The sequence below is a fragment of the Jaculus jaculus genome, chromosome 10 (assembly GCF_020740685.1).
Source record: "Jaculus jaculus isolate mJacJac1 chromosome 10, mJacJac1.mat.Y.cur, whole genome shotgun sequence".
Taxonomy (NCBI): domain Eukaryota; kingdom Metazoa; phylum Chordata; class Mammalia; order Rodentia; family Dipodidae; genus Jaculus; species Jaculus jaculus.
In genome coordinates this window covers 89,495,082-89,511,574 of record NC_059111.1, presented here as the reverse complement: position 1 = coordinate 89,511,574, position 16,493 = coordinate 89,495,082, and the positions used below count along the sequence as shown (strand labels likewise).

The following is a 16,493-nucleotide window of genomic DNA, read 5'->3' as shown; positions in this document are numbered from 1 at the left end:
GAGGCAGAGGTAGGAGGATCGCCGTGAGTTCGAGGCCACCCGGAGATTACATAGTGAATTCCAGGTCAGCCTGGGCTAGAGAGAGGCCCTCCCTCAGAAAAACAAAACAAAAAGCCTCCTTTCAGTGCTAGGTGCTGTGCTGATGAACCTATTATGAATAGGACATTATCCCCGCCCTAGCCTATGGAAGGCCCTATCATATACAGAGCCCTGGGTTCAATCCCCAGACCTGCAGTCTAGTGGTAACCCTGTCTTCTGAACGTGACATGGCCATTACTATCTTCACATCAGAACAGCTGTTATTAACCCCACAACCCAACTTTGCCTTGTGCAAGGAAGGATGTAAGGGGTCCTTCCCAACTCCAGAACACATAAACAATTAACAGTTGCAAGCCGGACGTGATGGTGCACACCTCTAATCCCAGTACTTAGGAGGCAGAGATAGGAGAATTGCCATGAGTTTTAGAGGCCACTCTGAGACAAGAAAGTGAATTTCAGCCGGGCGTGGTGGCGCACGCCTTTAATCCCAGCACTCAGGAGGCAGAGGTAGGAGGATTGCTATGAGTTCAAGGTCACCCTGAGATGACAGAATTAATTCCAGGTCAGCCAGAGTGAGACCCTACCTCGAAAAACCAAAAAAAAAAAAAAAAAAGAAAGTGAATTCCAGGTCAGCCTGGGCTAGAGTGGGACTCTACCTCAGAAAAAAAAAAAAAAGAAAGAAAGAAAAAGAAAAAGAAAAAGGAAAAAAAAAAGTTGCTATAGGGAAGGGAGTAACCACCAGTAAGGTGTCTATGGTCCTATGTTCCTGTAAGTAACCCCTCATCTCTGCTTCTGTTAGTAACCTCATTAGTTCACCAAACTAGATGGGTGAAATCATGGTCTTTTGGGGTGAAATTTAATTGGTTATTTCCTTATTTGGGTGAATAGAAATAGACTTTCCAGAAAAAAAATGTTATGCAACAGGCCATCACCCTGGAAGTGTCTGTGAAAATGTCAGTGGTGAGGGGACCAAGACAGCACCATATGGTCACCCTCTGCAACCCGAGCACTTCCTCCAATATTTTAGGGACTTTAAATCAGGCTAAGCCCAGGATTCATGGCTTCAACACTAGAAAGAATTTAAAGAAAACCACCCCATGTGAATTAGAGTTCAATTTTTTTTTTTTTTTTTTTTTTGGTTTTTCGAGATAGGGTCTCACTGTAGCCCAGGCTGACCTGGAATTCACTATGGAGTCTCAGGGTGGCCTCAAATTCACGGTGATCCTCCTACCTCTGCCTTCTGAGTGCTAGGATTAAAGGCATGTGCCACCATGCCCGGCTAGAGTTCAAATTTTTGTTAAAGATACTAAGAAAGGAGCCCCAAAGAGCATGGATAAGGGCCTCACTGAGAGTTGTAGAAAGTGAGATTAGGCATGGGCATCTCAAGGAAGAGAGGCCATTGTCTGTCTAACCATTTTTGTGGCTTTCAAATTACATCTCAAAAGGTTACTGAGAACTCTTACCATTTCTCTTTAATATGTATATTTGAGAAAGAGAGAGAATGGGTGCACCAGGGCTGCCAGCCACTGCAAACGAACTGCAGACACATGTGCCACCTTATGAACCTGGCTTACATGGATTCTGGGGAATCAAACCTGGGTCCCTTGGCTTTGCAGGCATGTGCCGTAACCACTAAGCCATCTCTTTAACCTGCAGTTCGTGTTCTCTCTCTCTCCATTTTTTTTTTTTTTTTTTTTTTTTTGAGGTATGGTTTCACTCTAGCCCAGGCTGACCTGGAATTCACTATGTATTCTCAGGGTGGCCTTGAACTCATGGCAGTCCTACCTCTGCCTCCAAAGTGCTGAGATTAAAGCTGTGTGCCACCACACCTAGCCATTTCTCTCTCTCTCTCTCTTTTTTTTTTTTATTTGAGAGACAGGAAGAAAGGCCTCCTGCCACTGTAAAACAAACACCAGAGAAATATACCACTTTGTGAGTTTGGCTTTTCTTGGGCACTGGAAAATCAAATCTGGACTGTCAGACTTTACAAGCAAGTGCCTTTAAGCACTGAGCTAGCTCCCTTTTCTCTCTTAAAAAAAAATTTTTTTTTTAAATTTAGGTATTTGTTTTTATTTATTTGAAAGAGAGAGAGAATGGGCACATCAGGGCCTCCAGCCACTGCACCAAACTCCAGACGCATACTACCTTGTGCAGCTGGCTTATGTGGGTACTGGGGAATTGAACCTGGGTCCCTAAGTTTCACAGGCTAGCTCCCTAACCACTAAACCATTCATCCAGCCCTTAAAAAATATTTTTATTTATTTGAGAAAGAGAGAAAGAGGCAGAGAGAGAATGGGCATGTCAGGGCCTCCAGCCACTGCAAATGATCTCCAGACACATGCACCATCTTGTCCTATGGGCTAGCATTGCTATAACAGAGATAGGAAGATATAGGAAGGGTCTTAAGAAAGAAGGGATATTAGCTAAGACTTTAAGAGTATTTTTTTTTAAGGCGTGAGCCACCATATCTGGCTCTTTTATTTACTTGAGAGAGAGATACAGAAATAGGCAGGGAGAGAGAGAGAGAATGGGTGCACATGGGCCTCCAACCATTGCAAACAAAATCCAGATGCATGTGCTCCTTTGTGCATCTGGCTAGGATGGTTTTTTATTTATTTATTTATTAGAAACAGAGAGAGAGAGAGAGAGAGAGAGAGAGAGAGAGAGAGAGAGAGAGAATGGGCACACCAGGGCCTCCAGCCACTGCAAAAGAACTCCAGATGCATGTGCCACCTTGTGCATCTGGCTTACATGGGCCCTGGGGAACTGAAGTCCTTTAGCTTTGCAGGCAAATGCCTTAACGACTAAACCATCTCTCTAGCCCCATCTTTTGGGGGGGGGTTTTGTTGTTTGTTTAGTTTTTTTGTGGTAGGGTCTCACTCAAGCTGACCCCGGAATCACTAAAGCTGTAAGAGTAGCTCTTTAGACTGAAAAACATGAGGTGAGAAGCTGGGTGCTAGAGAAATGACTCAGTGGATCAAGCACTTGCCACTCAAGCCTGAGTACCCAAGTTCAATCCCCAAGCCCCACTTAACAAGCTGGAAGCCCAGGCTAGGAAGATGGCTGTGGTGGTTTGATTCAGGTGTTCCCCCATAAACTTAGGTGTTCTGAATGCTAAGTTCCCAGCTGATGGAGATTTGGGAATTAACACCTTCTGGAGGTGGTGTATTGTTGGGGGTGGGCTTATGGGTGTTATAGCCAGCTCCCCCTTGCCAGTGTTTGGCACACTCTCCTGTTGCTATGGTACACCTTATGTGGGCCAGGGGGTGATGTCCACCCTCTGCTCATGCCATCATTTTCCCCTGCCATTGTGGAGCTTCCCCATGGAGCCTGTAAGTCAAAATAAATCTATTTTTCCCCACAAGCTTCTCTTGGTTGGGTGATTTCTACCAAGCCTGACAGCAACAATGGCTCAGTGGTTAAATGCACTTGCTTGCAAAGCCTTCAGGCCTAGATTCTATTCCCTACCACTCACATAGAGCCAGATCCACAAAATGGCACATACATCTGGAGTTCGTTTGCAGTGGCAGGAGGCCCTAGTGAGTCCATACTCTCTCTGTCTCTTTCAAGTAAATGAATAAATAAAGGCTGGAAAGATGGGTCAGCAGTTAAAAGCGCTTGCTTGCAAAGTCTGCACACCCTGGTTCAAATCCCCAGTACTCATGTAAAGCTAGGTGCACAACTTAGTGCATGCATCTGGAGTTCATTTGTAGTAGCAGGAGGCCCTGGTATGCCCATTCATCCTTTCTCTCTCGTAAATAATTTTTAAAATGAAAATATTTTTAAAAAAAAAATGACTTCAAGGTGAATACCTAAGGAAACAGAGCTTCCATTTACCAGGATGGAGAAATTTTGGGAAGACAAAGTCTTATGAGGTAATATTGGAGGGTTAAGCTTGGCATGATGACTTACATCTATAATCCCAGCACTGGGGAGAATCAAAGAGTTCAAGGTCATCTTTGGGTATATAGTGAGTTTGAGGCCAGCCTGGGCTACTTGAGACTGACTTAAAAAAATACTGAGATTGGGGGCTGGAGAGATGGCTTAGCAATTAAGGCACTTGCCTTAGGACCTAAAAAAAAAAAAAAAAAAGCCTAAGGACTGGGGTTAGATTCCCCAGTACCTACTTAAAGCCAGATGTACAGAGTGGCAAAATGGTACACGCACCTAGAGTTCATTGGCAGTGGCTAGAGGCCCTGGCACACCCATTCTCTTTCTCTCTCCCTCTGCTTGCAAATAAATAAACATATAAAACTTTTATAAAAAGTGTAAAAACTACTGAGATTAGCCTGAACATGTTCAGATGTTTGAGAGCTTCAAATGGAGATGATAAGTTGGCAGCTAGGTATGTATTTCTGGAGTTTCCATTGATCTGAACCAGATGTAGAACTTTGGGAACAGGGGCTGGAGGTATGGCCTAATGGTTAAGGTGCTTACCTGCATAGCCAAAGGACCCAGGTTCAACTCTCCAGGACCCATGTCAAATATACAAAGTGGCACATGCATCTGGAGTTCATTTGCAGTGGCTAGAGGCCCTGTCATGCCCATATATTCTTTCTCTGTCTCTCTCATAATTCAGTTCAAATTGCTAGTAGAAATCACCCAACTGAAACCTCTTTTTCCCACAAGATGCTCTATTTTGGCTTACAGGCTCGAGGGGGAAGCTCCATCATGGCAGGGAAAACAAACGAGCAAAGAATGGACATCACTCCCTGGCCAACATAAGGTGGACCATAGCAACAGGAGAGTGTGCCAAACACTGGCATGGGGAAAATGGCTATAACACCCATAAGCCCTTCCTCAACAATACACTGCCTCCAGGACGCTTTAAATTCCCATTGCCATCAGCTGGGGGGACCTAACAACCAGAACACCTAAGTTTATGGGGGGGCACCCGAATCAAACCACCACACACTCTCTTTCTGTCTGCCTCTCTCTCTCTCTCAAACAAAAATAAAAATATTTTTTCAAAACTGGGAAGAACTGGTCTGTGGTATAAAAGACGTTACAGCTTATTGCTTTATTTATTATTATTTACTATTCTTATTTATTTATTTGACAGAGAGAGAGAGAGAGAATGGGCACACCAGGGCCTCTAGCCACTGCAAATGAACTCCAGATGCATGTGTCCCCTTGTGCATCTGGCTAATGTGGGTCCTGGAGAATTGAACCTGGGTCCTTTAGCTTTGCATTTGTTTGTAAAGACTGGTGTCCTGCCGGGTGCAGTGGCGCACACCTTTAATCCTAGTTCTTGAGAGGCAGAGATAAGAAAATCACCATGAGTTCAAGACCAGCCTGAGACTACATAGTGAATTCCAGGTCAGCCTGGGCTAGAGCCAAACCCTACCTTGAAAAGCAAAATAAATAAATAAATAAAAGACTGGCGTCCTACGTTTTATTCCCTAGTACCCACATAGAGCCAGATGCACAAAGTGGCACATGAATCTAGAGTTCATTTGGGCCCTAGCATGCCCATTCTCTCTCTCTCCCCTTGCCAATAAACAGTAAAAACCAAATGATGCTAATTCAAAAAAAAAAATTAAATTAAAAAACAGGGTGACCAGTGACTGAGGAGAGCAGAGGACACAAATTCAAGGAAGATCAACCAAGACATGAGACATATGAGTCAACTATGCACTGGAAACACCAAGAGTTAGGACATAACTCATCCTTGCAGTGACTTTTTTTTTTCCCTCTACCTAGTTCAGTTTAAAAAGCACTTCAATGAAGCTGAAGACTCTTCTAAGACATATTAAGCCAGAGGAAAAACACCCAAAGACCCTTTCCAGACAGGGCTGGAGAGATGGCTCAGTGTTTAAGTGCACTTCCTGCGTAAGCACCTGAGAGGGTCACCTGCATCTGAAGTTTGTTTGCAGTGGCTTAGAGTCCCTGTGTACCCATATTCTCTCTCTCTCTCTCTCAAATAAATATTAGAAGAAAAAAAAAAGCCATGCACGCCTATAAATCCAGTCCCAAAGAGGATCAGAGACCGGAAGTAGTAAAAGGAGACTCTAGCTCAAAACACCACCAGGTGGAAGAGTGATGGAGTGATCCTCTGATGTTGTACTCTGGCCTCCAGCGGACAGGGCTCTGCAAGCCACATATATGGGCATACGCCACACACACCACTTTTTTTTTTTGTTGTTTTTTTGAGGTAGGGTCTTAGTCTATCCCAGGCTGACCTGGAATTCACTATGTAGTCTCAGTGTGGCCTTGAACTCATGGCGATCCTCCTACCTCCGCCTCCTGAGTGTTGGGATTAAAGGCATGCACCACCACGCCTAGCTGACTACACGCCACTTTATACACACACACACACACACACACACACACACACACACACAAGCAAAAATGTTGTAAAAACATCTTTTTCCAACTTGGGAGTTGGCCAGCTATTTTAATACTTTCGGTCTGGATTTTATTGAATACAATATAGCACCATTTGAACAGAGGCCAGTTCATAGATCACCTGACCCTCTTGATCTAAAAATCTGTGAACCTCTGACTCACCTGTACCTTCAGTGTGTATCTCCTCTCCCTGGAATTGCTAATTTAATGAGCACTTGGCAAGGTACATCAACATTTCAGGAACTGTCAAACAAAAGACATTGCTTTGGGGTGTGTGTGGGGGAACCTGGGTGTGGGGGTTCACACCTTTAATCCCAGACTCCGGAGGCAGAAGTAGGAGGATCACTGTGAGTTCGAGGACAGTCTGAGAATACAGAGTGCATTCCAGGTTAGCCTGGGATACAGTGAGAGCCTACCTAAAAAAAAAAAAAAAAAAAAAAAAAAAAGGAGGAGGAGGACAAAGAGAGAGAGGTGAAGGAAGGGAGGGAGGGAGGGAGGAAGGGAAATGGTTTTGGCGTAGGAGTGAGACATTAGCAAGCCTAGGAAGTTTGGACACAGAAGAAAAATTCACCCTATCTTTTCCACCTGTCTTACAACTGCCTAGATAGAAATGTTCCTCAGGGGGCTGGAGAGATGGCTTAGCGGTTAAGCGCTTGCCTGTGAAGCCTAAGGACCCCGGTTCGAGGCTCGGTTCCCCAGGCCCATGTTAGCCAGATGCACAAGGGGGCGCATGCGTCTGGAGTTTGTTTGCAGAGGCTGGAAGCCCTGGTGCGCCCATTCTCTTTCCCTCTGTCTTTCTCTCTGTCTGTTGCTCTCAAGTAAATAAATAAAAAATTAAAAAAAAAAAAAGAAATGTTCCTCAGGGGTTGGAGAGATGGCTTAGTGATTAAGGTGGCTGCCTACAGAGCCAATGGTCCTAGGTTTGATTAGGACCCACATAATGCAGATGCACAAGGCGGCATATGCGTCTGGAGTTTGTTTGCAGTGGCTGGAGGCCCTGGCGTGCCCATTCTCTCTCTTTCTACCTCCCTCTCTCTTTCTCTTTCTTTCTCTCTCTCTGTCTCTCAAATAAATAAAAATAAAACATTTTTATAAAACAATGTTTCTCAGCCTCAAATCTGAGTCTGAACACCAGGGCTGGGTGAGAAAGGTCAAGTCAGGGGGCAGGCTAAGGAAGAAGACATAAAGTTGTTCCCAAGTGGCCCAAGCAGAGGAGGAAAGACACTTTTCTCTTTGGCTTATGGCTTTACGGTCAAGTTTTCAATTAGATAAATAGAAGCCTGGCGAGGCATCTCTCAGAGATGTGTGTCTGGTTCTCCTTATTTCTTCTCCCAGGTCTTTTCTGCTTCCTCTGTTACCACCTCTCTTTCTGAATCTCTCCCAACACCATCATGTCCTGCTTTCTGCTTTTGCATCCACCTCTCCTCCGGGCCCGCATCCCTTGCATTGCATTCCTCGTCGTCTCGTGGCTTCGGGTCTTTCGAAAGCGCAACGCTCCGGGATGCAGGCTGTGCGGTGGTGCGGACACAGAGGACGGTACCACTGGTAGGAGGAAGGCTGTGTTGTCACTGTGTCGTGATGACTCTAGTTTGCCCTCCGCTGAAGCCTTCTCCCCTCAGTCCAGATGGAGTCCTTGAAGCCCGATGCTGCAGTGTGGTGTTGGTGAGGGCTGCGCGGACTCTCCTCAGCATGAAAGGGTGGATCAAATAGAGCTTCCTGGGAGAACAGGAGGGAAAAGTGGTCAATGGCGCCTAAATTACCTGAAAAGCCCTTCTGTAGGTTCACAGGCTCAGCAGTCTTCCCTTATCTATGGAGGTTCTGTTCTCAGACCAGAGAACACTGGAAACCACAGATAGCAAGAGTTGGATAGATTCTATTCCCCCCCATATATATATATAAACCTATGGAAAGTTTAATTTATAGGCATGGTAAGAGATCAACAATGATTAAATAATTAAAACTACTAGGGCTGGAGAAATGGCTTAGCAGTCAAGCGCTGCCTGTGAAGCCTAAGGACCCCGGTTCGAGGCTCGATTCCCCAAGATCCACGTTAGTCAGATGCACAAGGGGGCGCACGCATCTGGAGTTCGTTTGTGGTGGCTGGAGGCCCTGGTGCACCCAATCTCTCTCTCTATCTGCCTCTTTCTCTCTCTCTGTCACTCTTAAATAAATAAATAAAAATGAACAACAACAAAAAAAACATTATATGCTATAATAAAAGTGATGTGGCTGGGCATGGTGGCACATGCCTTTAATCCCAGCACTCGGGAGACAGAGGTAGGAGGATCACCACGACTTCGAGGCCACCCTGAGACTACATAGTGCATCCCAGGTCAGCCTGGGCTAGAGTGAGACCCTACCTCGAAAAAAAAAAAGTGATGTGAATGTGGTTTGTTTCTCAAATACTGAATTTCCATTTTAAATTTTTTTTTTATTTATATTTATTTATTTAAGAGCACAGACAGAGAAAGAGGCAGAGAGAGAATGGGTGTGCCAGGGTCTCCAGCCACTACAAACGAACTCCAGAAGCGTGCGCCCCCTTGTGCATCTGGCTAATGTGGGTCCTGGGGAACCCAGCCTCGAACCGGGGTCCTTAGGCTTCACAGGCAGGCGCTTGACCGCTAAGCCATCTCTCCAGCCCATCCATTTTATTTTTGGATTGCAATTGATTATGGTATGGTCTCACTCTTGCCCAGGCTGACCTGGAATTCACTCTGTATGTAGTCTCAGGGTGGCCTTGAACTTACAGGGATCCTCCTACCTCAGCCTCCTAAGTGCTAGGATTCTGAGAGCAAATGAATGTAAATGTCATGTAAGTAGAATGGAGGACTATTTAGGGGTGAATAGGGTACCAGCAAGAGGAAGCAGGGGTGTGGTGGTTTGATTCAGGTGTCCCCCATAAACTTAGGTATTCTGAATGCTAGTCTCCCCAGCTGATAGCAATTGGAAATTAAAGCCTCCTGGAGGTGGTGTGTTGTTAGGGGCAGGCTTGTGGGTGTTACAGCCACTTTCCCCATGCCAGTGTTTGGTACACTCTCCTATTGCTGTTGTCCACCTGATGTTGGCGAGGAGGTGATGTCCATCCTCTGTTCATGTCGTCATTTTCCCTTGCCATCATGGAGCTTCCCCTCGAGTCTATAAGCCAAAATAAACCCCCCCACACACCCGAAAAGCTGCTCTTGGTTGAGTGATTTCTGCCAACAATGCAAACCTAACTGCAACAAGGGGGAATAGAGGAAGGAAGTGCAGGGGGGTTGGATAAGAACAAAGAATATTGAAATATAGGTGTGAAAATGCTACAATAGAGGGCTGGAGAGATGGCTTAGCGGTTAAGCACTTGCCTGTGAAGCCTAAGGACCCTGGTTCGAGGCTCGATTCCCCAGGACCCACGTTAGCCAGATGCACAAGGGGGCGCACACATCTGCAGTTCGTTTGCAGTGGTTGGAAGCCCTGGTGCGTCCATTCTCTCTTTCTCTCTCCCTGTTTCTCTGTCTGTCTGTCGCTCTCAAATAAATAAGAATAAACAAAAAAAATTTAAAAAAATGCTACAATAGGGCTGGAGAGATGGCTTAGCAGTTAAGTGCTTGCCTATGAAGCCTAAGGACCCCGGTTCGAGGCTTGGTTCCCCAGGACCCACGTTAGCCAGATGCACAAGGGGGCGCACGCGTCTGGAGTTTGTTTGCAGTGGCTGGAGGCCCTGGCGCGCCCATTCTTTCTCTCTCTCTCTATTGCTCTCAAATAAATAAAAAAAATGAGCAAAAAAATTTTTAAAAAATGCTACACTAGAGCCATCACTTTGTACACTAACTTCAAAATTTAATTAGTAACATTTTTGCAAATAAAAAAAAACTTTTCAGTTTTAGGGCTGGAGAGATGGCTCAAGGGTTAAGGTGCTTGCCTGCAGAGCTCAAGGATGAGGGTTCGATGCCCTAAGACCCAGCCTAAAGCCAGAAACACAAGGTGGCACATGTGTCTGGAGTTCTTTCGCAGTGGCTGGAGGCCCTGGCACACCCATTCTCTCCTTCTCTCTGTCTGCCTCTTTCCCTTTCTCACGCTCTCAAATAAATATTTTTTTTTAATTTTCAATTTTACAAATAAATGATAAAGCAACCCAGCTGCTTTAGGATTCTGTCAGACATTGCACATAGGAGGTAATGTCACAATGCTTATTGAATGGATGAAGGTTGGATGGAACATCTTGGAGTGTGGAGAGGGAAGGTCTAGAGCCCCAGCAAAGGTTGTCTTCCCCACACCCTGCAATTTAGTCCCTACCCTCCTTCTCTGTACCCAGCTCCCTCAATAAGGCCATGAAGAGCTCTAGAGAAGTAGAAAGGAGAGAAAGGAAAAGGGAACCAAAGAAAAGGGAGGGAAGGGGCTGGAGAGATGGTGTAGCAGGTAAGTCACTTGCCTGCAAAGCCAAAGGATCCCAGTTCAATTCTCCAGGACCCACGCAAAACAGATGCACAAGGTGTTGCATGCATCTGGAGTTCATTTGCAGTGGCTGGAGGCCATGGCATGCCCATTCTCTCCCTCTTTCTCTCTCTTAAATAAATATTTAAAAAAAAAAAAGAAGGAAAAAGACAGGCATAGTGGTTCACGCCTTTCATCCCAGCAGTCAGGAGGCAGAGGTTAAGAGGATCACCTGTGAGTTCAAGGCCACCCTGAGACTACATAGTGAGTTTTAGGCTAGAGAGAAACCTTACCTTGAAAACAAAACAGAAAAACACAAAACAAAATCCTATTGGAGGAAATGAACAGGACAGGAGAACAGATGGTTAAGGTCATTGTGGCCAGCATCCCCCACTCCACATACCCCTCCCCCTGCCCATATAGGATCAGATTCTGGAATCACCCGGAGGTGACATGGTCCTAGTCCTGAGCTTGAACTCCAGACTAGCCCATGAAGGCCCTTCAATAAATCCTACCACCATACCTATTGGGAGGGCCAGCCATGGCCTGGTAGACGCAGCCAGAGTCCCAAGGAGTGAGAGAGGCTGGGGTCCAGAGGGGTTCTCTCTCTCCCACTCTCCGTAAGTGAAGGAGTCCCGCCAGCTGAGATCGATAGTGCAAGGAATATTATCTTCACGGCAGGTAGCTTTCTCTAATCAAGAAAAGGAATGCATTTGCATGCTGGATCACAGAATGTTCTCGAAGCTAACAGCCAACAGGGGTACTTATTTTTTTTTTTTTAATAATTATTGTATTTTATTTAACAGAGAGAGAGAGAGAATGGGTGTACCAGGTTCTCTAGCCACTGCAAACAAACTCCAAGTGCATGCACCACCTTGTGCATCTGGCTTACGTGGGTACTGGGGAACCAAACCTGGGTCCTTAGCCTTCACAGGCAAGCACCTTAACCACCAAGCCATCTCTTCAGCCCAACAGGGGTACTTATTATGTTTAAGGAACAGTTCAGACAATTTCACACATTCTTGCTCCTTTTATCCTCATGACAACTCAATAAAGGCAACTGTGCCACAATCCCCATTTTCTAGGGAAGTACTCAGGTCCACAGGGACTAATTAACTTACTAACGGTCACATGATGAAAAGCCAGGTCAATTGTCAAAGCTAATAGCCTGGCTGGCTGCAGAGCCCATGTTCTTACCCCTACATCAGGTGAGTACAACAGCCCCAGTGAAAGAAGAAAAATCCTATGGTAGGGCCAAATTAACTGACTAAACTTTCTCAGAAGATTCAGCCAGCTAAGCTGGCAATGGCCTTGAACCCTGAAGATTAAAGCCAGGGCCTGTCCTTGAACCCTTTGCCCTTGGCTAATCAAAGAATTAGCCAGAACTTGGGTGCGTGTTAGGACTATACTTTGCCCAAGCCTAATGAATTAGATGCTGCATGTTTATTTATTTTTTTTTTAATTTTTTTTAAATTTATTTATTTATTTGAGAGCGACAGACACAGAGAGAAAGACAGATAGAGGGAGAGAGAGAGAATGGGCACGCCAGGGCTTCCAGCCTCTGCAAACGAACTCCAGATGCGTGCGCCTCCTTGTGCATCTGGCTAACGTGGGACCTGGGGAACCGAGCCTCGAACCGGTGTCCTTAGGCTTCACAGGCAATCACAGGCAAGCGCTTAACCGCTAAGCCATCTCTCCAGCCCTGTTTATTTATTTTAGAGTGAGAAAAAGGGGGCTGGAGAGATGGTTTAGTGGTTAAGGCGCTTGCCTGAGAAGCCTAAGGACCCAGGTTTAATTCCCCATTACCCATGTAAGCCAGATGCACAAGGTGGTGCATGCACTTGGAGTTCATTTGCAGTGGCTGGAGACTCTGGCCCTTCTCTCTTTCTTTCTTTTTTAATTTATTTATTTTAGATGTGTGTGCCCCCTTGTGCATCAGGCTAACATAGGTCCTGGGGAATTGAACCAGGGTCTTTTGGCTTTGCAGGCAAACACCTTAAACTGCTAAGCCATCCCTCCAGCCCTTTTTTGGTTTTTCGAGGGAGGGTCTCACTCTGGCCCAGGCTGACCTGGAATTCACCATGTAGCTTCAGGGTGGCCTTGAACTCACAGCAATCCTTCTATCTCTGCCTTATTTTAAAATTTTATTTATTTATTTTTTGGTACATGGGTTCTAGAGATCAAACTCAGTTCCTCATTTTTGTAAGGTAAGTACTTTACTGGCTGAGATGTTTCCTCATTCTTTCTTCTATATCAAATATGGGCTGGAGAGATGGCTTAGCGGTTAAGCGCTTGCCTGTGAAGCCTAAGGACCCCGGTTCGAGGCTCGGTTCCCCAGGTCCCACGTTAGCCAGATGCACAAGGGGGCGCACGCGTCTGGAGTTCGTTTGCAGAGGCTGGAAGATCTGGCGCGCCCATTCTCTCTCTCTCCCTCTATCTGTCTTTCTGTGTCTGTCGTTCTCAAATAATAATAATAAAAAAATATGGCCTGGCTGTCTCCTGCATCAATATGGAGAATTACTTTATCAGTTGTCAGCTATCAGTGTATTTATTGACCTCCATTATGTTCCCCAGCCCTGTGTTTGCTGCTGTGAATAGAGGCATAGAATGGAGTTTATCACTAATTGAGGAACTAGAGAAGAGTGTGGGAGGTTATTATGAGGAGAAAGGGTGTGAGTCTGGCCAGGAATGAGTTGTGTGGTTTGGACAGGCAGGGGTTATAGCGGTGCCTTGGAGAAAGGAAATGGAAGGAGGACAACCAAGGTATGAGGAAGCCCAGTGGATGTTTGACTAGAGTCAGAAAACATGTGATGAGGTGAGCCAGGTAACATGGGAAATTCCTGAAGGGTCAAACCCAGAGGGCAGATTAGGATAGATTAGGATGTAACAACAGAGAACCAGCTGCCGCTTCTAGAATGCTCCACACTCTTCCCACATGAACTCATCATCCCTCTATGGTTCTGCTAAGACACTAAGCCTCCTGGGCCAGTGTCCTGACAGGACTGAGGGATCCTCTTTCTTTGTGTATCTCTGGCACCCCAGATATAAACTTTGAATGTGGCCTGTGATGAGAGAGATTCTGTACTTTTCGTATTGACTCACGTATCTCTAGTCCCTCGATGAGGGTGGAGAGTATTTCTACATAGTGACCAAAAAGCCTTCCACAAGGATTGGAACTTACAGAGCCCCACCCCCACCATGAATGATGCTAGGGTCAATCTGTGGGAGAAGTGAAGGCTATCAAAACATCTCAGGTAGCTGGGTGTGGTGGCGCTCACCTTTAATCCCAGCACTCGGGAGGCAGAGGTAGGAGGATCGCCATGAGTTCGAGGCCACCCTGAGACTACATAGTGAATTTCGGGTCAGCCTGAGCTAGAGTGAGACCCTACCAAAAAAACAAAACAAAACAAAATCTCAGGTTTGGGAAGATGGCTCAGCAGTTCACGGCCCTTGTTTGCAAAGCCTGCTGGCCTGGGTTCAACTCATGTAAGCCAGATGAAAAAAAAAAGAAATGGCACATGCCTCTGGAGTTCATTTGTAGCAGCAAGAGGCCCTGTACTATCCACTCACAAAGAAAGGGTGTGGTTGCACATGCCTTTGATCCTAGCACTAAGAAGCCAAAGGTAGGAGGATCATGTGAGTTCGAGGCCAGCCAGGAACTACAGAGTGAAATCCAGGTCAGCCTGGGCTAGAGTGAGACCCTATCTCAAACTAACCAAATAATAATAATAAATGAATAAGACAAGAAAGAAAAAGAAAAGACATAAAGAGAGAAAAGAAAGAAATAGAAAACTGGGCTGAAGAGATGGCTTAGCAGTTAAGGCACATGCCTGCAAAGCTAAGGACCCAGGTTCAAGTCTCCAGGTCCCACACAAGCCAGATGTACATGGTGGCGCATGTATTTGGAATTTGTTTGCAGGGCTAGAGGCCCTGGTGTGCCCATTCTCTCTCTCCATCTCTCTGTCTCTAATAAATAAGTAAAGAGAAAAATCAAAATGGCACAAAGAAAGAAATGGGTGGGACTTGGTGCCAAATTGACTATGGTGGTATTATGTGTCTATCTCCAAGTATGGCATGGGGAGAGAATGGGCACTCCAGTTAGCCCTGGGAAGGTCAGGGGGGGAAACCGCAGGGGATCCCAACCCGACTCCCACATAGCAGCCAGCTCACACCTCTGCCCCTCCCTACCTGAGCGGGCCTTGTTGCTCTCCGTCCTTTTGCTGTTCTCCAGCCATTTCAGGGGCAAGGAAATAAAGGGCAAAGATTAAGCGATGAACTCAGATCTCAAACCTTCTCCCTACTGATACAGCTTCAGAGTGGGATATAAATTTTTAAAAAGGCAGCTGGGCACCATGGTGCATGCTTTTAATCCCAGCCCTCAGGGAGGCAGAGGGAGGAGAATCACTGTGAGTTCGGGGCTGCCCTGAGACTACGTAGTGACTTCCAGGTCAGCCTGGGCTAGACTGAGACTCGACCTCGAAAAACCAAAATAAAGTAAAATAAAATTTTAAAAAAAGGCCAGCTGGAGCTCTATGGGGTGGGTGTGAAGCACATTAACGTTCTAGAAGTGAAAGGGAAAGAGAGAGGTGGATGGATGGGGGGTGAGGGGAGACAGGAAACAAACCCATGCTGCTGAATTTGCTGAGCAGGAAAAAGATGCTCACTGTTCACTTAAGTGACATTGTTACTAACTGCCACAGGGGCTCCCGACAATGACCCCTCCTCCCCGTCTCCTTGCACAAGGTCTGTGTCAGGCAGGGCCTGGGGAGCTGCCTGGCGGGGGTTATTGTCTGTTTTCCCTCAGTCTGCCTGCCAGGTTCTTTCTCCCCCACATCCTTGATCTGAATCGTGTCTTTGCTTCCCCTGACTTTGCAGAAATAGGAAAAGCTCTGTGGGAAGCCGGCATGGTGGTGCCAGCCTTTGATCCCATCCCAGCACTGGGGATCCCAGGAGCGCTGGGATTAGAGCCACGACTCACCAAATGCCCTGCTGTCTGTTTGTCCTATCAAATCTAAGTCATCTGACGGGCAGGGAGGGGGACATTTCCTTGGGCATGGGGAAGATAGGCCTGCACCATAGGAGTTTGTACATTTAGAAACAACCACGGGAGCTCCAGGGCATCCAAGCAGGGGCCAAGTCAGATGCTAAGATAGATTCAAAGTCATGTTTTGGTGATTTATCTTTGTGCATCTGGCTTTACGTGGATACTGGGGAATCGAACCTGGGCCATTAAGGTTCACAGACAGGCGCCTTAACCACTAAGCCATCTCTCCAGCCTGTTTTAGTTATTTCTCTCTCTCTTTTTTTTTTGGTTTTTCAAGGTAGGGTCTCACTCTGGACCAGGCTGACCTGGAACTCACTATGTAGTCTCAGGGTGGCCTCGAACTCATGACGATCCTCCTACCTCTGCCTCCCGAGTGCTGGGACTAAAGGCGTGCGCCACCACGCCCGGCATGTTTTAGTTATTTCTCTATAGCACTGGAAACTGGATTGATTCTACTTTAGCTTTCATTTTCTACCCTTTTATTAACTCATTATTACAGTTACTTTCATTGCTGAACATTCCTCCAGAGATTTAAGATGACCATGCTGGTTTTGTGGATAAAGAAACTAAGGTAAAGGGAGCCAGGATAGATTGCCTGGAGACTGGCCACTGTGTATGTGTGACAGTATCCCATGCCCCTTCGTGTTGATGG

General features: G+C 46.1%; 1 protein-coding gene across 1 annotated transcript in view; it reads right to left on the bottom strand.

Annotated features, from left to right (window-relative positions):
• The window catches only part of Fam71f1 (family with sequence similarity 71 member F1), a 36,092-nt gene that overhangs the window by 2,896 nt on the left and 16,703 nt on the right, over positions 1-16,493 (bottom strand). The window contains exons 5-8 of the mRNA XM_045160073.1: positions 14,986-15,022; positions 11,313-11,488; positions 7,981-8,103; positions 7,746-7,895 (exon numbers count right to left, since the gene is read on the bottom strand). Coding sequence (XP_045016008.1) covers positions 7,746-7,895; positions 7,981-8,103; positions 11,313-11,488; positions 14,986-15,022 — 486 coding nt within the window. The remainder of the gene's footprint in view (positions 1-7,745; positions 7,896-7,980; positions 8,104-11,312; positions 11,489-14,985; positions 15,023-16,493) is intronic.